Source organism: Camelus bactrianus, chromosome 14 (assembly GCF_048773025.1).
Source record: "Camelus bactrianus isolate YW-2024 breed Bactrian camel chromosome 14, ASM4877302v1, whole genome shotgun sequence".
Taxonomy (NCBI): Eukaryota; Metazoa; Chordata; class Mammalia; order Artiodactyla; family Camelidae; genus Camelus; species Camelus bactrianus.
Window position 1 is genome coordinate 70,888,859 of NC_133552.1, and position 25,142 is coordinate 70,914,000.

The 25,142-nt window shown below is 46.9% G+C and overlaps 1 protein-coding gene across 3 annotated transcripts; it reads left to right on the forward strand.

The window, feature by feature from the left end:
* Positions 1-660: 660 nt before the first annotated feature.
* CFAP97D2 (CFAP97 domain containing 2) lies at positions 661-24,687 on the forward strand. Of its 3 annotated transcripts, none has more exons than XM_010952318.3 (5): positions 663-913; positions 7,707-7,787; positions 8,608-8,726; positions 17,113-17,255; positions 24,080-24,687. In XM_010952318.3, the coding sequence occupies exons 1-5, from the start codon at positions 821-823 to the stop codon at positions 24,100-24,102; spliced, it is 459 nt and encodes a 152-aa protein (XP_010950620.3). In that variant the 5' UTR covers positions 663-820; the 3' UTR covers positions 24,103-24,687. The 3 variants fall into 3 exon arrangements, with proteins under 3 accessions (XP_074234728.1, XP_010950620.3, XP_074234727.1); XM_074378626.1 differs by having other exon boundaries at positions 664-913; positions 24,083-24,687; XM_074378627.1 differs by lacking the exons at positions 17,113-17,255; positions 24,080-24,687 and adding an exon at positions 9,534-9,736 and having other exon boundaries at positions 661-913.
* The last annotated feature ends 455 nt before the right edge of the window (positions 24,688-25,142 follow it).

Genomic DNA, 25,142 nt, shown 5'->3' on the forward strand with positions numbered 1-25,142 from the left:
TTTATCCACATCTTATTTTTCCCAAGTCTGATGCAGCTTAAGCTCGGCTGATTCTCTTTCAGACTGACAGCCACAGAATCATGCTGACATGGGGAACGTGGCGCTTCCTAAGATGCCCACTTCTTACACACAGCTGAGCCGTGAGTTCCCAGACACTAGTTCTGCACCAAGGTTTCCTGTAGTGGACACTGTGATGTAATGAAGACGTGGGCTCTGCAATGAAAATGATACTGCTGTCTTGTCATTCACCAGTCCCTCTGCTCATGTCATCTCCAGCACTGTGCACATGACTTTGACAGTGACGGCGACTCAGTGGTTAACCCACCATCACTTCATTTGTCCCACAGAAACCACCCCAACCAGGTAAAAGCCAGGGAGAGTGGAAAAGCCTAGAGCAGCTGGAGCTTTCTGTAGCTGATTTTCCAGTCCATCAAGAAAACCCGATGAGACTCTGCCACTGAAGCCACAAATAAAAATATCTGGAGTGTCCAAATTATTACCAAACTCCAAGACAGAAGAGAAAGAGGCTGAGGGAGGGAGGAGGGGGGTGGGGAGATGTGGAGAAGGAGGGGGAAGGGGGAGGAGGAGAGAGCGGAGAGATTCCTTACCTCATTCACGAGTGTGGGGTGGTCACTGAGAAAACACCCCGGAGGGAGGCCGTGCAACCCTCTCTGCCGAGCACAGGCCCCCCCCCCTCCTCCTCCTCGTCCCTGAGCTTGGGCACCGTGACGACCGTCACATGACCAGCAAACACTGGGTCTCCAGGGCCGCCCTGAGGCCGGGTGCCTCTCAGAAGGGATAGTGGGCTCTGCTGCCAGACATGTCTCGCCAAGCCTGCCACCTGACGCCCCCCCGCACTGGGGAGCGCCAGCAGCGCACGTGGGAGAAGGCCTACCAGGACCACAGGAGGAAGGTAGGCGGCCAGGCCCGGCTTTCCCTGGGAGCCAAGGGCTAGTTTTCTCTCTGGAGGTGGAATGGCTGAAATGATGTTTCCTTAAAGGCTGGTCATAGTGTTGCCATAAACAAAGTCTCCATTAAATAGACTGCGGTGTCCAAGTGTCCCTTTCTCAAATGTGGCACTTGCTATGAAGTATTTATTTTTTTCTAAGTGACCTGAAAGTATCTTCAGGCAAAAAGATCCAAGGACGCTCTCCCTGTCAAACAGCGTCCTCAGGGGACCGGGTGACTTCTAGCTCCATCGGGAGGTATGCTGTCAGTCCCAGTTAGTCGATGCCAACGTGGGTCTCGTTTGCAAAGCTGCCTTGTGGTCCCGAAGTGGCCTGGCGGTCATCTGCCCATCTACCATCCGAGTGTGCGGTGCTCAGGGGCCGTCAAGGCTGGGAAACACTCTGAAGAAGCGGACGTTCTGGAAACAGGGCTGCTCTGTGACACTCTGGAGTGACTTCCCTGGAGACACCCCCAGGTTCCTACTTCTCCACCTGGGTGCACGGATACCACATTTACGGCCAGGCTGCCCTGTGCCCCTCACCTGGGCTCTGTGCCTGCATCCCCATGAGACCCCCTCTGAGCCTCTTGGTAGGTGGTCCCCGGGCTCAGCTCACTTCCTGTGACCTCTGGTCTTCCTGGAAGTCTGCCCCTCGCGCCCTCCCTAAGAGCGAGGAGTCTCGGCGCACACCCCTCTCTGTTTCCTCGTCTGCTGCCTCATGAGCCGCATGGATGACGTAACGTGTTCACTATTCCACCTTGTTTGTTTCCCCTGGTCGGGGGGGTGGTGGCCCTATCTCGTTACTGGGAGAGTCTCAGTACCCCGAACATGTAGTGTGTGCTTGGTGAACAGTGGCTGGTGGGAAAGATTTACCACCCCTGGTATCTCCCCAGTTCCTTTTCCATATAAAGGCAAGGGCAGCTCTTTAGAGAAACTTCTCACTGCTTGGCTGAGAATCCCCGGGGCTGTAAGGACCCCGATGCAACAGAGGGGAGACGGAAAACTTGTTGGAGGGCCGAGCCCAGCCTGGCCTCTCAGCAGGGCCTCTGCCCTGGAACCTCACACCCATTCATGCTAAAAATAAAAGCAGAATTAACTTAAAAAAATAGAAATGCTATTGAATTTCCTTACGTAATAAAATATAAATATTTCATTCCTAATCAGGTTTTCCCTTAAAGTAAGAAATAAGACAAGGACGCGTGCTGTCCCTTACAGTCTTTTAAATTATGTTGGAGGCATTAGCCAATGCAGGTAGGCAAGACACATCCACTAGGTATGAAATGGAAAGAAATTGATATCAGTGTTTCTCTAATTGTAGATGAAATGACTAAATATCTGGAGAACCCAAAAGAATCAATGGAAAAACACATACAAATTGGGGAGAATAATTGCAACTTAAATTACAAAGGGTTAATATCTTTATACATAAAGAACTTCTAAAAATAAGAAAAATGCAAACCCCATATGAAAATAGGCAAGGGGTATAAACAGAAGTTTACAGAAAAAGAATTGCCAACAGCTCTTAACCTATAAAAAATGGTTAACCTCCCTATGCTTGAGGAATGCAAACTAGACTTCCTTCTAATGCCACTTCTCAACTATCAGATTGGTAAAAAACTCCAAGTTGTTGGCAGGGAGAGGCACTGTCGCACAGAGCTGGTGGGCAGGCAAGAGGGCCCGTCCTTGTGGGGGTTGGCGCCACCTAATTAATCACCTATGCATCCATCTCTTAACCCAGCAGCCCCACAGCTGAGTGTACGTGCCGAAGTCACCGGGGCAGAGACGTGAGAAGAAATTGAAAAAGATTCTAATTGTGGCATTATTCGCACTAGCAAAATTGGAACAAGCCCAACTCTTCCTCAAAAACAAGCTGGGTGAATAAATGAGGGTGCTTTCACACAACTAAGTACCATGCAGCTATAAAAAGAGCAAGAAATGGCTATACATACTATATAAATTTATTTCTAGGATATATATTGAAATGTATATCTCTAGAATATATTATGAAATGGAAAAAGCATATGTAAAATATGCTCTATTTACCCAAAAAAGGGATGAAAATGTTTATATACACATACACATACATAAATATATTTGCACATACATACAGAACACATGCCTCCCTATGTTTTCAGATATGAAAGGAGCAGCTGCAAAGTCAGAAGACGTGTCAACGGGGGATAGAGCAAGGGTGCCAAACACAGAGCCCAGGCCTCCTAGAGAAAGAAGTGTTTGCCAGATGCGACTCTGGAGCCACGAAGATATTTCACATATTACAAAACGAAATTAAATCTAAAAAACACTTCAGAATATTGAAAATAAAATGAACCTAAGTGTAGATGCAGTTGGCTTCGTACGTGTATCGAGAGGAACTATTCAGACGTCCTCAAAACTCAGTAATGTGTATACTCATGGTGAGATTCCCTAATGATAAAACAAAGGCAAAAAGTAATAAATAACTTGATTTCAGTAATCATGTTAGTGGTGGCAGGGGCAGTGTTCTTCTCACAGACTGTTGTGTGCTGAGGGTGGATAAAGCAAACGAGCGGTTGGCTTTGGTGTCCTTCAGAGCTGGGAATTTCGGCAGAAGTGAGATCAGTGAGCCTCACTGGAGGGAATGAGGTCCTGAACTGGAACTGGAGGAAGCAGATGAGCTCTGGCCCCTGCCAAGGCCTAGACACAAACTCAGGTGTAGTCACAACTCCTAGCGACCAGACTGCGGTCTCCAAATGCCACTTCCCACTAACAGAACCACCTCGGTTGTAGAAAGGGCTGATTCCAAGTTGAGACAGGACATACGCAAGAAAACCCTGCAGATCCTTGTGCTCACTCCAGAAGGAAAGAGGCTGGCAGACTATTGGCGCTGTGTCAAACGCCAGCTGGAGGAGCCCCTGCTGGCCCAGCGGGGCCTCGCTGAACATCAGTCAGGAAGTCAGTGCAGTGGACTGAAGTACATCGACCATGCCCTTGACTTCCTAACGATGGTAACAGAAACAGCCTCGGAAGATGCTAAGAACAATCTTTAAAATTGGTAGATGAAGAGAACCGAGTGTGCGTGCTTCTCAGCTGAAGCTTGCCATTGTGGAAGTATTAATAAACATGGAACGAATGGTGGAAGAGATTGTCTCTGTTTTTCAATGCCTAATCAAGAACCCATCAAGGACCAGGCCCAGCTGCTCACGTCACCTGAGAGAGACAAGCAGAAACATATACCTACAGACAAAACATCCCAGCACCACCTTTGGTGTGGTCTCGCCAAGGGAAAAGTTGAACTGGAATTTCTAACTGCTGGTTTAAGGATGTGCCAGGTGTGCAATCAGCAGGACCCAGATGGAGAGTGTCTGCAGGACAAGTTAGCTGGTTTCCTCATAACACACTGCAGGGGTGAACAGAGGGAGAAACTGTACACTAGAAGAGATGGAAGAAACCTGCCAGCCACGTGCGGTGTTGGCACGTCTTCACTGGGACCCTAAGTCAAACAAGCAGACGAGAGAGAGTAATCAGAGAAGGAGACAGGACCCGAATATTTAATCAGAGAACTAGTGTCATCGTTTGGTGTGATTGTGGTATTGAAATTATATACTTTTACAAAGATTTCCTATCTTTCAGAGACAGAAGTTAAAATACTTAAGGACGAAAAGGATTTGCTTGGATTAGCTTTGCTGTAATCTCAGCCTGGGGTGGGGCCGTGGGCAGGGGAAGCGATGAAACCACATGGGCCACGAGCTAGTCGGTTTTGCGGAAGCGAAGTGAGACATCAGGGGGTTCATTATTCTCTTCTCTATTGTTATTTCTGTTTGAAGTTTTATACTACAGTTTAAAAAATAATTTTGAGTGAAAAAAGAAGCAGAATGGTCATTACAGTTAGATACATTTTTCACAAATTTAAAAACATAACAACACACTGGCTGTATTGATGGTAGGTACCTTTATGATGGTCAGGATGTAGAAGCAGGGATGGGAAGGACTCAGGCCCAATGTGACCTTGAGTGCTCCAGTGACGGTTCTGCTTCTAGACTCTGAGACAAATAGGACAGGATGCTGGCATCTGCTGGTCCTCCACAGCAGGTCCTCAGTATCTATGGGATCATCTCAGGGCCCTGCACTCCTCTGAACGCCCTCAGGAAAGTGCGGTAAGGAGTGGAGACAGGGTCAGAGGGGGTCAGAGGTGGCGCAGGGTCTGACCTCCCGGGACGGCTACCCAGGGAGCAGCATCACCACAGAAACAGAGAAGGTGTCCAATGTAAAACAGGACAGGACAGAACAGCCGCCACCCCGCCCATCTGCGAGGCACCAGCGTCAGTGAGAACGCAGAGACCCCATGGCTCCCCAGCCCCAGGTCTGTGACTTCTGACTCTCTTAGGGTTAGAACATGGGGGTGTGGCTGCCACACAAGGCCTTCGAGGATAGGAAGGTTTGGCTCCGATGTTGTTTCAAGACAAATTCTCCTCCTCCTGCATTTTCCCCAGTGATGCAATACTCAGCTCTTCCTCCAAGCCCTCTGAAATAAATTATACCCAATTTAAACCCTGCAGCAACCCACCAAACCGTCTCCCTTGTATCGTGAAATATGAAGCACAGTCATGCCTTGGGGTCATGGAATCACAGAGCAGGGTGGGCCGTCCAGCAACCATCTGAGTCCTGTGTCTGGTTTACACCCTTGGTGCAATGAAGCACATCCTGCAGTAGCTTCCCAAGAACAGGTGCAGGGGAGGTTTGTGTTTGCTTGGAGTTTTTCCATTTGTTTCTTTTGGTCTCTGTGTTTAAAATGCCTTTATTCTATCATCACCCTTGATAGAAAGTTTGGTATAAAATTCTAGATTGGCAATAACCTTCCCTTGGTATGTTAAAGGCATTGATTCTTATTAATTGGGGTAACATGAGATGCTGTAACGAGCAGACCCCAAGCGTGTAAAGTCCAAACACCATCCAAATGTAATCCTGCCCATGTTCGTGTCAGCGGGAGACTCCGAACTGGAAACTTGAGACAAGCTCCACTTCCTGCCACCCCTCCACCCTTTTGGGTCCAGATGGAGGCAGGAGAGGTGCTGACGGTACACAGGCTTCAGGGAAGCCTAGGCCGCACATAATGCAAAGAGTTAGGGGACGTGTGTCCCTATGCATCTCTGTGCTGTGGTGGCAGCCTGCGTGTTCCAGAAGGACACCAATCACCTCCCCCTCCCCCACCACCTCCAGGGGCAGTTCAGTCTCCACAGAGATCACTCACCTGGAGAACCTGTGACTTCCCAGGGCCTGCCCACTGTGCCCTCAGCCCAGAGTCTCTGAGAAGGATCTTGCTGTCTCCAGGGGGAGGGGCTCGCACCCCTGCCTCATGAGACAGGCAACAGCTGCGAGGTCCCTGCTCTCAGGGGTCCTTTCAGGTGGACAGCATTGCTTCTCACCATCTCTGCCAGCAACTCCCTCCGGCCCCTCCTCAGTCACACTTTCCCTCCAATGTCGAACATCTGTTACAAGTTTGCCCAAACCAATCTGTAATAGGATGGTTATAAAATGGCAATTTTTCCATGTCTCCACTCCATCTCCACTTACCGACCAGCATTTCACTGCAAGGAGGAGTCCCCTGCCCCGCATCCACATGACAACAGAGGAGAGAGCATCATGTGAGGCAGGGTGCTCAGAAGCAGAGGCTGTAATAGGTAGTGTTATTTCAGTGTTCATAAGGGGCCTCAGGTTTTCACGTGCAACCTGAACTAACTTGCCTCTAGGAAGCCCCCAAGAGTCACCTCAGATTAAATGTGCCTAAAGGGCATTCACCTTACCCCAGACCTGCCGGAAGCTGGCCGTCTCCACCCCTGGCCCCGCCCGTCAGACACAGGCCCCCAGCAGGCCCGACTCTGCTGCCCCTGCCTGCTGCCCACTTGCACCATTGCTGACCCACCTCCATCCCCCATCCTCGCCTGGGGCCTGAGACCGGCCAGCCTTACCAGGCCCTTCTTCCTCCGCACACAGTGACTGAGTGAGGGTCTCTCAATGGGGTATGAGGTCACATCGCCCCTGCCTCTGCTCCTCGGGGTTCCCTTGGCTCCAGGGCACAAGTACTGGCTATTGACCTTCTCCCCATCACCTGGCTTTGCACCCTGCTCCGTCCCCATGTGGCTCTGTGGGTCTGGGCCCCAGGCTGCCCGATGCCCAGTGGTCCCTTTAGACAGAGCGAGCTGGTGGGGCTCCCCAGCATCCCCACTGTCAGGGCAGCAGCTGCCAGCTCAGGTGTCGAGAATACCAGGTCCCTTTTTACTGCAAATGGTTTATGCATTTAATCTATCACATTTTAAAATATAAATTCTTCCCTGCTTGTATATTTTCTGATAGGAAACTCTGCATGGATCATTTTGCACTGAATCAATGGCTAAGGTGCTCATCCTGAAATGTTGCTGGAGCTCAGACAGGAGACTTAGGTGGATTCGGGGACATAATCCACTGTCTCCAAGCCCTCTGGCAACAGAGGGCGGCACAGGAATGTCATCTGGCAGTTACACTGAATGAAGTCTCACTCCATACCCACTTGATTCTCACTTGAAAACAATAGTGTGGGCTCATTTCTGAGGGCTGCCTGGTCCCCTCCAGGGGTTACTCAGATTCTAAATCAAGTCCTGAGCCTTCTTTAGCACCTTCTTTCATAGGCCAACGTGAAATCTTTGGTGCATGAATAATGATCTATATGGGTCCCCAGTGCCCACTGAAGCTCACGTTAATTACCTGGTCAGAATGTGCCTGGGGTCACACTGCCCGCTCTGTGCAGGTCCAGGAAGCCCAGCCGCTCGTGGACACCCGGGCCCCGCTGACTCTCGGCCACCTGCACCTGAAACTCAAGAAGCTCAAGGTAATTTTGTTTTACTTCCCAGCTACCGTCCTAGCTAACATAATATCAAAGTGTCAGCTTAAAACCCAGGAAAATGAAAACGGCAGGCCCAAGAAGGAATAAACAAGTCACATATCAAAAATAAAATGCCTATAAGTAACCAAGTAACCTTGTCTTGCCCAGAACGGAGTTGGTGGTAATAGAACCAGAAATCCTTCTCAGTCTCCCTGTTGGCCTGGCAGGTCTCCAGGAAAGTGGGTCGGGGGACACAGCTGCATTTATTCAGTGTGGATCTCGAGTAATTAATTACCATCACTCCTTGCAACCAGATGTTTCATGGCTGCCTCAGAGTATTTATTTCTTGACGTTTACACCATCTGGCAAGGGTTAGCACCACACGGTTATACTGATACTAATGTTTCCCAAAGCAAAATGCTGTGAGCCTTTCATGTGCCTGCAAGCTGGCAGCCTGAATGGGCAGAAGTGAAGCAGATCAATCAATTTGAAAACCTAAAACAAGAGGACTTTCGTTTCCTTTGGCCTCAATCTCCTCTTCCTCTGCACAGTATAAAGTATCTCTCTTAAACTCCGAAGTGATTTCCTCCTAGTGGCATGGGCACAGGTCTGTTTCAGAGGATGACTAATTTCACAAAGAACCACGGCATCCTCACTGTCACTTCCACGTCGAGCATGTGAAATCCGGCCCCATCCCCAGACGGAGGAGCCCGTGCCTGCCCACAGGAGGCTGGTGCTCCAGGGGGCAACCTAAGCCCAGGGCAGGAGGGTGGGAGGAAGCGCCTAAGTAAACCCATGCAGTGAGGCTCCCGTGTGTTTGCTGCAGCTGGAGGAGGGGCGGCTGTCCGTCATCGACAGGGACAACCGTCTGCTGCTGGAGAAGGTGTCCTGCATCATGAGGACCAGGGGGCAGGCCAGCAGCAGGAGCGCCTGCACACGCAGGAGGTAAGTGGAGCCCCACCACCCTCAGGCGCACCACACCTGGGCGGCCGCGGGGGCTGGGCCAGGGCTGAGCAGAAGCGCTGCCCCCCAGCCCTCAGGAGAGAGCGCCCAGGCTACGAGCGCCTCCTCCTCTGGGGCTCGTGAACCAGGGCTCCTCCTGGTCTGCCTGGAATCAGCTGCCCTCCCTATAGCAAAGCAGGGACCCAACAGCAACAGCCTCTTCCAGGCCTGTTGAAGCTTCGGTTCTTTAACCCTGGGAGGCCCGCTGAGGGAGGAGCTCCTGCATTCCTGGTTTGCAGATGGGGAAACTGAGGCTGATGGAGCCGGAAAGGAGCGGAGCTCAGCTTCCTGGCGAAGCCGCCTGGCCCAGCGCCTGTGCCTGGCCATTCTCAAAGTTTCCGTTTCCAAAAGCAGCAAAGGTTTTGTTCTGCCACAGACCCCCGGGCCAATATCTGGAAAAAGCAGGGAAGGTTGCCTACTCCTGCGTCCTGCATGGGCAGTGGCTGCTCCTGCTTGTGACCACAGAGGGCCACGCCCCGCCTCGAGTGCCCTCACCGCCTAATTGCCTGTGTTTTCACCCAGAGTGGGGTTCTCCCTGGAGGTGGAGAAGGGCGGGCTGTCACAGTCTTTAAAATCACCCTCTAAATGCCTAGAGAGAGGTATGACTTCTGAGAGCACCCTTCTCTAAGGTAAATAACCTCTGTCCCCTACACCCTATGAATCCCCCAGGTTCTCTCCCTGGCCCCATCACTGTCATTTAACTTAGTGACCATGATGAGTAATTGCACTGAAGGTGGCTTTTTTTTTCAGAAGTGCTGGATCCTTTTAAACCTTTAGCCCACACCTGTCTCCAAGAAGCTGAGTGGTTTCCACATTTCATAATACACTTAAATACAAGCTGATCCTCAAGCACCAGTGCGGAAAATGGTGTTACAGCTCGGCGTTGTAGCTCAGCGTTACTGCGCGGTGTTATAGCTGCGAGAGACCAAACAGCACCCGAAGAGAAGGAGAACTCAGGTTTATTACGCCAGCGGGCCCAGAGGAGTTAATACTCCAAGCTCTGGACCCTGTCTGTAGGTTTACACAGGCCTTTACAGGCTGCCAGTTTTACACTTTGTAACATCATATACAAATAAAGTATAACAGAAGTTGACCCACCAGGCACAAGCTTTGTAGAAATAGACCAATCAGGAGTGAGAGTAATAACCAATCAGGGGTGAAGGAAATAACCAATCAGAAGTGATCTCAGGGAACCAATAGAATTTTAGGGGTAAGTAAGCCCTTTCAGAGGCAAAGAGTGAGATAGAGCCTCTGGGCTGGGGAACCGGATGGTGCTGTCAGGAGAATAGTGGCCCTGCTTGGGGGGTCCTGCCGGTCTTTTTTATGGGGCTTCCCGCCTCACCAGGAAGTGTGTCCTACCAGGGGTGTGGTGGGCCCAGCTGGAAACACCAAGGCAGAGGCCACACTCCTGCTGTGCTGGGTTGTCAAGGTGCCACTCAGGGCACCCCGCCTCCTGGTCGGGAGGGTCAGGCCGGGCAGCGGCCTGGGCATCAGAAACAGCCTGGCACCCACTGTCCAGACCCTTGTCCTTGAAGCCTGGAGCTGTGGGTCAACCTCCTCCTTCCTGGGACACTTTACCTTTGATCTGGAGTCATTTTCTGCTTTAAAGACAGACATTTAACCTGCATATAAAAGCGCTGTTGATACTGCTTACCTTAAAGCTGTAATGAAGGGGCCAGGAGTACAGCTGGACCCCATGAAACTCAGTCTAGGAGGGGCTCCCACAGGGAGACGCTCCTGCCTGCTGCCTGGAATTCTCTCTGAAACTGCAAATCCCAATCATTCACACACTCAAATAGCCCCCTCAGTGCCTGCCTGATTTGTCACACAGGAGATGAGGGAGGAAGGAGGGCAGAGAGACGGGGAGGTGCCCACCAGTCAGAGGCGCCAGGGAAGCCCTGCCTGTGACACGGGAGACGGGGGAGCTGGACCTCGGGAGGGCAAATGGGATGGGAGGGGCCAAAGGCTGGCCTGTGAGCCAAGCGGCTGGTCCCCAGCTAGGGAATTTCTCTGCCTGCTTCCCAAAACACAGACCATCTCATTGTCATCCTGCTGGGCTCTGCAGCAAATCAGAGACCCCTCGTCTCCTTCCTACCTGTGCTTGGCTCTGGGCAGCACACTGCGCACAATAGGTGGGAGCTCTGTGTCCAAAGTCAGGGTGGCTCAGCCTCACAGTGGCCCTCACACCCAGAGCACTGACACAGGGCCACCGAGCAATCTTCATCTCAGGGCCTGTTGCAATGTGCTGGTAGAAAGGGGGTGTCACCTTGTGATTAGATTATCAGGGGACCCGCAAGGATGAGAGTGGATAGTTTTGTCAAGAACGCACCAATTTGGAGCCATTTCACGTCTCTGTCTACTCCTTTCTTTAATAAAGTACACTGGTCACGTTAATGCCCGGTGCTGGAGAGAAGCAGCCCTTCTTCAGAGAGGCTCATCTGTCCCTAGAACACTGCAGACAAGTTTGTTCCAACAGCATGGACAGACCTAGCTAGCTACTCAGAGCAAAAGTCAACACTATGAGAGAAACTATTTGCCCAACAATTGAGCTTTCATTCCTGATTTTATTTTTCATGGCTTTATGTGATCTTCTAGGAGTTTTATAGTTTTAGCTCTTACATTTAGGTCTTTGATCCCTTTGGAGTTAATTCTTGTATATGGTGTGAGATCAGAGTCCAGCCCAGTGACAGATTATCAAAATACACGAAGCAAAACTGACAGAATTGAAGCTAGAAATAGTTCTTCAGTAATAGTTGGAGATGTCAATACTCAAGTCACAAAGTCGGATAGCACAATCAGTCAAAGGATAAGTAAGGAAACAGAGGACTTAACACAGCACGGCAACTAGCTCCACCAGATACACACAGGGCACTGCCCAACAGCAGCACAAGCACTCTTCCTAAGCGCACATGGGACATCTTCCAGGATGGGACACAGATTAAGTCTCATGAGCTCTTAAAAGACAGATACCACACGAAGGATCTTCTCTGACCACAGTGGGATAAAGTTAGAAGTCATTAACAGAAGGAAAACTGGAAAATTCACAAAATTGTGGAAATTAATCAATACACTGTCAAGCAACCAATGGATAAAAGAAAAAAATCACAAGAGAAATTAGAAAATACTTAGAGACAAATGAAAATGAAAACACAACATACTAAAACTTATTAGATGCAGTGAAGTGGTGCTGGGGAAAGGAATTTATAACTTAAACACTTTAAAAAATAAGAAAAAAATCTCAAATCATCTACTTAACTTTACAATTTAAGGAACTAAAAAAAAAAAAAAAAAAAAAAAAGAACAAACTAAACCCAAAGCCAGCAGATGGAAGGAAATGATAAGGATTAAAGCAGAGATATTTGAAAGAACAGAAAAGCAGTAGGGAAAAATCAATGAAACCAAAAGTTGGTTCTTCAAAAATATCAACAAAAAAATAATCATCCTTTAAATGGATGAGCTAAGAGAAAAAGAGAAGACTCAAATTACTAAAGTCAGAAATGAAGGTGAGGGCATTACCACCAACTCTACAGAAATAAAAGGGTTATAAGAGAATGCTGCGAGCAATCGTATGCCAACCAATTGAATAACCTAGATGAAATGAACAAATTCACAGAAACATAAAACCTACCAAGACTAACTCATGAACAAGTAGAAAATCTGAATAGATCTATAATTAGTAAGGAAATTGGATCAGTAATCAAAAATCTCCCAACGAAGAAAAGCCCTGGACCCAGTGGCTCACTGGTGAATTCTACCAAACGTTTAAAGAGGAACTACCACCAATCCTTGCCAAACTTTTCCCAAAAAATTGAAGAGGAGGGAACACTTCCTAATACATTCTATGAGGCCAGCATTACCCCAATCCCAAAGCCAGGCAAAGGCACCACAAGAAAAGAAAATTACATTATGATATCCATTACAAACATTGATACAACAATTCTCAACAAAATACTAGTAAACCAAATTAGCGGCATATACACCATGATCAACTGGGATTTACTTCTGGAATGTAAGGATGGTTCAACATACACAAATCAATCAGTGTAATACACACATTAACAGAATGATGAAAAAAATGACTATCTCAATTGAGGCAGAAAAAGCATTTGACAAAATTCAATACCCTTTCATAACAAAAACATTCAACAAACTAGGGATAGAAGAAAACTACTCCAACATAATAAAATCCTTGTATGTAAAACCCTCAGCAAGCGTCACACTCAATGCTGACAGACGGAAAGCTTTTTCTCTAAGGTCAGGAACAAGGCAGGGAGGCTTGTTTTCAGCACTTCTATACAACATAGTATGAAAGTTCTATCCAGAGCAACTAGTCAAGAGAAATAAAAGGCATTTAAATTGGAAAGGAAGAGGTAAAAAGATCTCTGTTCACAGATGATATGATCTTATATGTATAAAGCCCTAATGACTCCACATCACCCCCAAAAAACTGTTAGAACTAAAAATGCATTTAGCGAAGTAGCAAAACACAAAGTCAATACACAAAAATCAGTTTCATTTTTATACATGAACAGTGAACAATCTGGAAGGGAAATTACAAAAATAATTCCATTTACAATAGCTTCAAAAAAGAAAAAATAACTTAGGAATTTACTTAACCAAAGAGGTGAAAGACTTACACAATAAAAACTACAAAACATTGTTGCAAGAAATTAAAGAAGACATAAATAAATGGAAACACATGCCACGTTCACAAATTGGAAGACTTAATATTGATAAAATGCCAAAGTGATCTGCAGATTCAATATAATGCCTATCAAAGTCCCAGTAACATTTTTTGCAGAAATAGAAAACCCATGCTAAAATTATATGGAATTTCAGGGGACCCCAAATCTTGAAAAAGAAGAACAAAGGTGGAGGACTCACATTTCTTGATTTCAAATTTTACTACAAAGCTCTAGTAATCAAAAACAATGTGGTGCTGGCATAAAGAAAGATGTACAGACCAATGGAATAGAATTGAGAGACCCAGATAACCCTCGCATATATGGTCAAATGCTTTTGACAAGAATGCCAAGACAATTCATCAGGGAAAAGACAGCCTTGTAAACAAATAATACTGGGGAAATTGGATCTCCACACACAAAAGAATGAAGTTGGGCCCTTCCCTAACACCATAAATGAAGATTAACTCAAAACGGATCAAAGACCAACATGCATGGCCTAAAACAATAAAGCTCTTAGAAGAAAACACAGGGAAAGGGCTTCATATCATAGGCTTGGCGATGATTCTCAGATACAACACCAAGGGCACAGTAACAAAAGAAAAACTAAGCAAATTAGGCTTCATGAAAATGGAAAACTTGTCCCTTAAAAGACACTGCCCACAGAGTAAAAAGGCAGCTCACAGGCTGGGAGAAAATATTTGCAATCACGTATCTGATAAGGGGCTAATAGCCAGAATAAGTAGAGAATTCCTAAAACTCAACGTCTTGGTTCCCTGGACTAGATAACCTCAGAAACGTTCTGTACTAAGGCTTCCAACGAGGCTGCGATTTGGTTTCAGCAGGGACTGCTCCTGGAACAGTCTTCATCAAGTACCTTGTGTGTGTGCAGTTTTCTACAGAGGGGCCCAGAGAAGGGCCCCTTCCTCTGGGCTACCAGAGTCCACGGACCTGTGTCCCTGCCAGATTCAGAGCGAACAAGCAGGTCCACAACCCACTGGCAACCTCATCCCTCAAGAAATTTAAATAGGATCCATTTGAGTTTTCAATGGAAGAAGAAGCTTTTAACAACCTTAGAGGTAGAATTTGGTTAAGTGAAAATTCAAAGAAGAAAGAGAAATGAAGCCAGCTGCCAGTTACTCATGCAAACAGGAGGGAAAGGTAAAGTTTACCCACAAATAAGGGATAATCCAGAAATACTTGCTTTACATGACAGGCCACACTCATCCGCACAGGCCCCGGCTCGGACACCCCCCCCCCCCCGCCCTGCACTCGTGAGGCTGACCTGTCATGCCTCCAGCAGCGCTTATTCGGATGATGCCCAACTTACACGACCAGCCAAGTGGGTGGTCTCCCCAGGCAAGGCCAGGTGGTGAGCAAACAGCTCCGCATCAACTCACAGAGCAGCTGTCAGTCAGGAGCTCATCTCCAGGTGCCGCACTCCCTCCCTCGAGGTCTCAGCTCGGAACCTGGAATGTCCTCCTAGGTCCACTGTCTTCTGTTCAGCCTTCAGTCTCAGCTCACATGAGGGCGTTTGACAGCCACTCTAAAGGATGACCCCTGCCTGTGGTCTGACTCCATGACCATCCCCTATGGCACACACAACAGCCTGTCATTCGTGGTCGTCTGTGCACTTGCCTGTCTGCTCTCATCCTCCCACAAGCCACAAGCCTCACGACCGAAGGAGTCTGTGAGTCTGTCTGCTCTGTGGACCCAATGCCCAGCACGGTGCCAGGCACACAGTGGGTGTTCAGGAAATAGGTCTTGAATAACCAGACAAATGTGCTCACCGATGACTTCCCACTTACCAAATTTATTGAATTGTTTCCTTTTAAAGCTTTAAAAATAATGTTCACATTTTTTCCTGATTAGAAAGTAATACACATTCATAGCAGAGAACATAAAGGGAAAATTTTAGTTACCTATAATTCCACAACTCAAAGATAATTTTTGTATATTTGTCTGCATTCTTACAGTTATATTTTTGTACACATAGAAATGTATTAAGTATAATTAAAATTGTACCTCATATACAATACTACATCCTGACTGTTTTCACCCAGCATTAAATCAGAAGAATTTTTACACCTCACTGGAATGTTTTCCTGAACATTGTTTACTGGGTTGGTCACACGTCCTAGTATGGTGGCATCATTTACTCAACCAGTTCCTTCTTATTAAGCCCCCAGATTAACTGAGAATTTTCACTATTATAAATGATGCTGAAATGGACATTATGCCCTGACTTTCCTGCAGACTCTTTTCAGCCCTACTCTTCATGTGCTGAATAAAATTGTTGATTTTTTGTTGTTTTTGACCTACAAAAAGGTCAATTTGGGGCCTTTCTGAAGCACTGAATGTCAGTGTCCTCTCCCCACCTGTCACACTGCCTTTCTGCCTCATCATTTTCTCTGCCCTGTTCTGCCCTCTGGTCTCCCACCCTCCCTTCAGTGCAGGTGCCCCTTTCTGACCCTGCCTTCACCGCAAGCTGCCCTCCTTCCCTCACCCGTGTCTCTAGCCTGCACCAGCCGACAGGTGATTCCACCCAGTGCTGCACCACAACCCAGGCCCAGTCAGACCGTGTGCTTGAGTCCCATCTCCTCACCAATTCGCTCTTTAACTTCAGTCAGGCTACTGGTAGTGCTGCCTCTAAGGATGAAGTGAGACACTCATATCTCGCAGGTGCTCACTGCCCCCACACCCACCGATGGCTGGGTGGGAATTCCTCTCAGTGCATGGCATGGTGTTGCTGGTGGCATATGAGACAGTCGATGGCAGTGTGGTGTTCGTGAAGCAGTGTGTGTAAAGCATTCAGAACAGGGCTCTATGGTTGTTCTGACTGGGATGGGATGGTGTTCCACTGTTACTCCCCATGTCAGCGACACTCCCATGCTCCCCGGAACTTGTGTCCTCTCTTCACTCCCATGCCATGCTCGCCCACGGCCAACCAGGGCCGTCCGGAGGAGGCCGCCTCTCCTGGACCACTGTGGTGGGCTCACGATCGATGCCCCTCTAGTCTTGTCCTCTCTGATTCGTTCTCTGCCCCTTCCCCAGCGATCAATTGTTCTAAAATGCATGTGAGTGTGGTTTAAACCACTTGGTGTCTCCCCACTGCCTTCAAGATAAGTCAGAACTCCTTGAGCAACACCCAAGGTCCAGCCTCTGGCAGCCTCCCGCTGCACCTCTCCAGGCAGGCCAGGTCACTGAAGTGTCCTTCCTCTCCTTCCTACCTGGTGACACCCGCTCTTCTTTCAAGTCTGCATCCCAGCATCACTTCTCATGATCGACGTCCCTTCCCCCTTCCCCCAGGAAGGCCTGGGCGCCCCTGCCGCTGTGCCTCAGTTCGTCTGCCACAGCACCCTGCAGTTTCTCCTCCACCTTTCACCACCCCTGCCCAGGCCATCAGGTCCCTGAGTTCAGGGCTGTGCTTGTTCATCTCTGAAGCCCAGCCCCTTCCAACCCAGGCACCTAGAGAAGGAGGGGCTTCCAGACACTTGCGGGACAAGGGAACAAGAGGGGCCACTCCGCCCCAGGAGCCCTTCCTGCCCGTTGGCACCCAGCTCATTCTCTTGAAAGCAGACAGAGACGCTGTCACAGGCTTTAAGTCTCTCCATGTTTCAAGAAATATGCTGTTTTTTGGAGTCTAGACAGGGGGAAGAGAGATCAGAAGCATCACAGAGTGCAGAGAGAAGACAAGATCATTTTGGAAAGGATCACAGACTCGGAGCCATCCTGTCCCACTCAAAGACGGCTGGGATCCCGAGAGCCAGCAGAAACACCGAGGGAAGAGGTACCCGTGGTTCCTTCTTCTTGTTAAAGCCATAGCTGTTGGAAATTTCCACTCCCTTCATCAGATTCGGCAAACACATCAACTCACTGATTCTCCGCTGTTTTACGGCACTTTATTTCATTGTCAGCAAGCATAAGCCAAGTGGCCACATCCTAATAATAGAAGACACAGAACATTGACTCAGCTGATGAATTCATCCACTATTTCCTCACCAAATATATACATATACATACAGAGAGAGAGAGGAAGTGAGAGAGAGAAAAATCTACTCAGCTGATTGATTATAGGTTGTAGGAGAAAGAGTTGATGAAAAATAGTAACGTAGCAGGACAGTTTGCACAAAGCCTCGTTAGGAAATGAAGTGACAGTCCTGAAATAACTGTCACACTGCATCCAGAAAGGCAAATAGAATTAATAATTTGAAAGAGTTTGCCAAATAATTTAAACTCTAAACTCGCCCTCTTCATTTTGTCCTTGTTGCTGGCAAAATCATAATTCTGAATGAAGGAAAATGATACTTTAATTTTGTCATTAATAATCCTGTTTATGAATGTTTCAGTGAATCAGATTAAAGAGTTATAAAATCTTCACTCACTCCCCTGTGTGCACATACAGCCATCGTGTTGTGGAACATTTCAGGGAATTGCTTTCCCTGGAAATCTAGTCCATCAGAGGGAAAATGCATAGATATCAACCTTTAGATACACATTCCTGGCCCCAAGCCTCCCCCACCCTCAGCATGACCCAGGCCCCCAGTCCCATCCCAGGCCCCTCCCCGAGGTGCACGACCCTCTGAGGCCATCTGGCCTTCACTCTGCCAGCAGCGCCTTTCCCCATCGGCTGGTATGGGTGTGAGAAGCCCCAGCCTCCCTGCCTGTGTGCTTTGGACATTTTTTACAGAATCTTGAGGCCTGGAGAGAACAAGTATCTTTGCAAAGATGCAAAGCTAACGAGCAGTTACTAATCACAGGCACACCTTGGAGATGTCTCGGGCTCCATTCCAGACACCTCAATAAAGTGAACATCACAGGAAAGCAGGTAGCACATTTTTTGGTTTCCCATGACATATTAAAATTCTGTTTACACTGTACTGTCGTCTATTAAGTGTGCAGTAGCATTTATGTCTAAAAATACTGAACATATCTTAATTAAAAAACAGTTTATTGCTAAAAAAAAAAAAAGCTACCACTTGAGCCATAGTACTAACATCACAGATCACCCTAACAAACATAATAATAATGAAAAATTTCGAAATACTGAGAGAATTGCCAAAATGTGACACAGAGACACGAAGTGAGCATATGCTGTTGGACTCGTCCTGCACAGGATTGCCCCAAACCTTCAGTTTGTTAAAAACAAAACAAAACAACACAGTATCTGTGCTGAGGCACTCAGAAAATCTGGGTTGCAATTTATATTGAAACTTAAACATTCTGTTACAAATCTTTATTTTTAATTATGAAACTAACATTTATTTATTGTAAGAAATAAAATATCAAACAGTACAGAGTGTGTAAGTAAAAGGCGGGGCCTCTCTTAGACTGGACTCCCTGGAAGCAGTCACTGCTAACAGCTTGTTTGTGAACATGGACTTATATGCTTTATGCATATTTGCTTGCTTAAACAAAAACGGGGTCACACCCTACATGGTTTTCTGTAAGTTGCTTATTTCATGCAATAATATATCATGGAAATAGTTTCGTGTCAGTACATAAAGATGGTCTCCATTCTTTTTCAGCAGTTACAAAGTATTTTTTTGTACAGATGTGCCCTAATTTATTTAATCAGTCTTCCAATGATACAATGTTGAGCTGTTTCCAGTCCTTCATGATTCAAGATGAAACTACCACGAGCATCCCAGCCCATCTTCATCTTTACACGTGTTATTTCTGTAACTTATATTCCTAGACCTCAAACTGTCAACAGGTACGCACATCTGAATTCTGCAGCAGCCTCCTCAGCGTCCACGACGTGCAGCTCCGCCCGCACTCGGCCCTGCCCTCACCTCGTCCCGTCTGGTTTCTTCTGAGGACTGACTGTCCACAGGGTCGAGCAGTTTCCTACTGCTGTGTCTCCTTTAGTTCCAGTATTTACCCTGTTCCTATTGTCAGCGGCACAGCATTTCCCCACAGTATTACTTATCACTTCACCGAGTCCACTTGCAGGAAGTCAGGTCTGCCCGTATTTCCCTTTACAGCATCTGATCCTTGTGCCGTACTTGCCGTCTCAAGCTAAGATGGGAGAAATATGCTCCTATATTTTCCCTTAATTCTTTTATAGTTGTATTAATTAGCTTTAACTCTTTAATTAATATAGAATTTAATAAACAGGGAGTTTTTGTACCTTGTGTAAGTTAGAGTTAAAAGTCTCCAAATTTATTACTTAAAAAATCAGTTTGCAATATAAAAAACTTTTCCTATTCCTCATACTTCACACAAACTGCCTTCCAGAGGTTCCCAGCGGCTCACACCACTAGGGCCTCTCCAAGTCCCTGCCCGTCAGGGAGTGGGGCTCACCCTGAGAGCCATCACCCTGTGTCTCCTCACCTGGTTCTCTGGGGCCTGGACCCTCTTCCACGTGCTTGTTCCTATTGCTACCTCTGCTGCCCTCCTTTGGTTTATATCGATTTAATTTGTTTTTTGGCATCATTTTATTTTTAATATTTCTGTGTCTTTTTATTTTAGGTTTGTGTCCTTAAGCAGAACACTGTAATTTTGCTTTATAATCTAGCCTGAGAGACTTTTCCCCCTGTTTTATCCATTTATATTTATTGACATAAGTACCTTGTTTGCTCTTATTTCTAGCTTTTTGTTTGTTTTTGTTTCCTTACTTTTTTCACATTTATATTGTTTTCTTTAACAAATGAAGAAAATCCTTGGAAACTGTGCTTCAAATCCATCCTTCATTTATTTACTTTGACTCTCTTGAAATTCCCCTTTTACAAAACAGGAAACAGATAAAGCCCAACAGTAAAGGGAGATGTTAAGATAAAGGAAAACAAAGAGAGAGAAAACAGAAGCTCCTAGAAATAGGGTTTCCCGCAGCCTGCAGCCCTCAGACTTCATTTGAAGTGTCACCAGCTTTGCTAAGTGTTTAAGTGGAGGCTGGGGGAGGAGGGGGGCAGAGAGGCCCTCACGGTTCTGACGAAGACCAGACCCAGGCAGCTGGGCAGGCAGACGTCCCAGCGCTGGGCCTCCCGGGGAGGCTGTCACTGCTCTGCCCTCTCCTTTGCAAGAAGACAGACATGGAAAGCGTATGGCCAGCTCACTACCTTTGGATCCCAAGACAGAATGCTGATCTGAGGGTCAGAGCCAAAATCCAAGCACAGCTCTCTCACGAGTGGACTCCAGGCCCTATCTGCAGTTCCCAGGGCCTCCGCTTCTGTGAGGCACAGGGCAGAGGGACCGACACCCAGCCATGGAATCCCTCAGTCGAAAATCCCTTTCCTGCCCTTGGGGTGACCGCTTTGAACCAGCAGGACCTGCTCTGAATTGTCTGCTTGTGTTTTTCCCTGACAGACCCCTGCCTTCCAGCCTTGGGAATGTAAGAAACTCAGCATCCAGTCGGGAATGGGGGTAGCAGGACAAAACCAAGCTGTTTGAAAACTATAGGTTTAGGGGGGAAGGAACTCAGTTTTATAGGGCCAGGAAGTTGGAAGATGGTCCAAGAAAGCCCCAGTAAGCCACTCCCGAGCAGCTTCCTGAAGACCAGATGCCTCCCACCCAACCACTGTCCAGTCAGGGGGTCTGGGGCCTTTGCTGGCCCAGCACAGACAGGATACATGTGACTCACCTTTAAAATTCCAGAACATCTGAAGCTCACTGACTTGGGAAAGAAAGAGCACTGATTCCTTCTCTTCCAGAGCAGCGTCTGCTAAGGGAACCGTGCACATTTCTCAAGGTGCGGAAGGGCGGCACCCCAGCTCTCCTAGGCAACTCTTCAAGCTCCCCCCACCCCCACCGCCAGTTTAAATATTAACAACTTGCAAATATTTTGAAGGAAGTTTTCAAATCTTCATCCTCCTTACCCTTCTCAAATCATACTCATTTACCCCTAAATCCAAAGTGAGAAATGACTTAACTGATTTGGTAACTTTTCTTCAAAGTGGGATGGGTTTCTACAAGACCAGCCATAAAACCCAGCGCCGTCCCAGAGCTGCTGGGCCTCAGCTCACTATGCTGCTCTAACCTCGTGCCCCAAGCCCAGTAACCTGCACACGCGAGAAGGGACAGAAACAGAGCAAACACACGCAGCAACAGGGCACTGTTGACATCATCAGTGCAGAGGCTGTGATGGGACCCCGTGGACCCGAGGGTCACCCCAGGCTCTCTCGGTCCCTGTGAACCTCCATTGCTCATTTGTAGGGAGAGATGAACCCGTTCCCAGAACTCATGTCAGGTTAAACGTTTGCAAAAATTACTATAAAAGTGCCTACTATTTACTTGGCAAGCAATGAAATATTATTTCTTTCTTTCCTTCTTTAACATATTCATCTGCCACACAGAATAAAAACACTAGGCAAAAAATCTCTACTAACTCGAAAGTCATCTGTACCCCCATGTTCATAGCAGCACTGTTTACAATAGCCAAGATATGGAAGCAACCCAAGTGCCCATCAATGGACAAACGGATAAAGAAATTGTGAAACAGATGTTCAGTCATAAAAAGAATGAAATCTTGCTGTTTATCACAACATGGCTGGACCTCTGGGGCATTCTGCTAAGTGGAAGAGTCAGACAGAGAAAAACAAATACTGTCTGATCTCACTCCTCTGTCAAATCTTTAAAAAAAGAAAAACAAGCTCACAGATACAGAGAACAGACTGGTGGTTGGAGGCAGGGGTGGGTGGTGGGAAAATGGGTGAAGAGAGTCAAATGGTTAAAAAAACAAATAAAAGTAAAGACAGAGCCTTTAACACGTATACAACCATAAATTCTGCTTACCTAAAGCCCTTCCTGGTGGGCAAGTAGTACCTGAAGACAAGTACCCACCCCAATGATTCCACAGTCTCAGTGTGTGGTGTGTGCGCACGGGGGACAACAACAGAGCAGAAGAAGCTGTTACGGCTCTCACCGGAGGGCACTGCACAAGGGACAGGGTGACACTGTCACACAGTAACCAGAGTCAAGAGTTTAATTACTGAGCTAGTCTTGCACCACCTGGGTGTGTTGGCTAAGAGCCTACTGCATGTCAAACCTTCAGCTCCAACAGGGGTTGTAATCCGTCAGGCGTAGACTTTAAGGTGAAAGATAATCCAATAGGTTCTCTACAAAGGTTTTAGCCATTTAGGACACCAGAAAAAAACTTTAATGTGGCTGATTTGAAGCCATAGGACTCCATCACTGTGTTTATTGGGGTGGCATTTCCACTTACCCCTTCAGCTATATACAAGTTTGAGGATCTTTGTGATCATATTGGCCACCCTTTGATGGGTTGTTTGTCTGATTATATCTTAACTATATTGTGCAAACAAATAAAACTGTAAGAATTCAACTCCTAGCATTTTAGATGAAACACTGATTTGTGCTTTGTGGCCCCCTGATACAAACACTGCGGAAGCTCAGGGACGTGGTTACCATCCAGGGAGGAGGTGTCGGTAGCCTCAGTTCCCTTCTCTTCCAAGTCTTGACGATTCTGCAGCAAAGGAAGAAGTCCTGTTCCACCTCTTTCCCTGAGACACCTGGACAACCAGACTCTATCTACAGGCAGTTTCCAGCACATCCTTCAGGGAGGGATGAGGACAGAAGAGAAAAAGCAAAAACAAAAACTCTGGGATTTGGCTTGTGTCCTGAAAGCCCAGACCATGCAACACCAACAAGCCCACTGGTTCAGACTGCAATCGCAGAAGCACCGATTTAGTGTAAAAGTACTTTGACCTATTTTAGAAAGATTTTCAACAACAAAGTTGAAACAGCAAAAGATTTCTGATTAATTAAGTAGACATTTCTCCAAAGAAGTACAAGTGGCCAAAAAGCCCATGAGAAGATGCTCAATGTTATTAGGATATGCAAGCCAAGACCTCGATGAGACCTCCCTGCACACCTGCCAGTTACCTAGAATCAAAAGACAGAAGATAACAAGCATTAAGGGGGACGTGGAGATGGACGCTCTGCTCGGGGATGTGAAGTCCTGCAGCCAGTTTGGAAAACAGCCTGGCTGCTCCTCAAAGAGTTAAACAGAAATTAGCATATGACTTAACAATCCCACTGCTAGGTCCACACCGAAGAGAATTAAAAACACATGTCCACACAAAACTTGCACAAGGATGTTCCATCAACTGATGAACAGATGAACAAAATGTGATGTAAGCACATAGAAGAATATCACACAGCCATAAAAGGAACCAAGTTCTGATAGGCGCTGCGTTGTGCACAAACATGGAAGACATGATGAATAGTGAAAGAGGCCAGGTACCAAAGGCCATGCAACATATGATTCCATTTGAAGAAGTGTCCAGAACAGTCCAGCCCTAGAGATGCGAAGTAGATTAGTGTTTGCCAGGGCCTGGGGGGAGGAGAATTGGGGAGCAATAGCTGAGTGTGGTGTTTTTGGTGGGGCATTGATGAAAGTCTTCTAAAATTGGATTTGGTGATAATTGTACAAACTGAATATTGCAAAACCACTGAAATATACCCTTCAAAAGGGTGAATTTTATGTTATAAAATTATGTCTCAATAAAGCTCAATAATTATATGACGAATTCTAAATAAGGTAGAATTGTCAATGAATTTAGAGACTCCATTTCCCAGGCATTCTAGTAAACTGGTATCTTACTATTCTTGCTTAAGGAAAGTGTTTATTTCCAACATGTATTTTTGATCCAGCAGGAACTGAAACTGAAATTTAGCAAGACCACATCTTGGACCCAAAAAGTGAAGCTGTGGGTAGGACTCAGGACCCAAAGTGGGAAAAGAAGACAGCGTGAGAAGTGGTGATGGGAAAACACGCGGCCACCATGGTTCCCCGGTGCCAGAGCCACACTAGTCCTCAGAGACGCTGACCCCGCCACTATCGCACAAGGACAGCTGTACGTGCCCGTGAGTCAGCACTCCAAAACTGAGTGTTCACACAAGGTATTTGACCAGATGATGCAGCAAAACTATTTTATGTGCTTCTCGGGCTGATAGCTGGAAATAGATTATGCAGAGTAATTCTGGGAGTTAAAACCTTTTGAATTAGATTTCTTTCTCTAGCTACTAATACTTACTCTGTTACCGTGTTTTGTGCTGTTGTGGATTTGCTTATTACTCCCAGGTGTATTTGTGTAATTGCCTTAAAAATCTGTGATTGTTACTTTAACAAATATCTAAATAAATCAGACTAAAACTCCTCAATGTGATGAAATTATAACCTGACTCCACAATACATGACTAAAGATGTAAAAAGAACTAGCAGTTCTTGGTTGGAGCAGTTAAGCACTGCTGAGAGGGTCCCAGACTCTGCTGACTCTCTCAGTAAAGCCCAGGTAAGATCATATGGCAGATTTAGGTTGAAGTCTCTACTAAAATAAAAGAGAACAAGAAGCTCGTTTCACTCTCTGTGCACAAAGCCTTTAACACATCCTTGAAGGTCGACAGTGTCCCCTTTCGGTTTTCTGGGTCCAAATGGAATCATCCCAGGTTCTTTCCTGCTCCTTGTAGACAGGCTCTTCAGTTGATGGTGTTTAAAATCAGGGACCTGGAGTCAGGCAGACCTGGGTGTGAACTCTGACTTCTCTGAGGACTGTGAGATTACTCCACCTCTCTGAAACCTCGGCCGCGGAGCGAGGCTGTGCTAGAGCCTGGCTGTGTGCTTGGCCCTCGGTGCACTGAATGGCGGTCTTTGGAACCCCTGTAGGTTGTCCACGTCCCTTCCCTGTCGGGAAGCCTCAAACAGGGCACGACACTG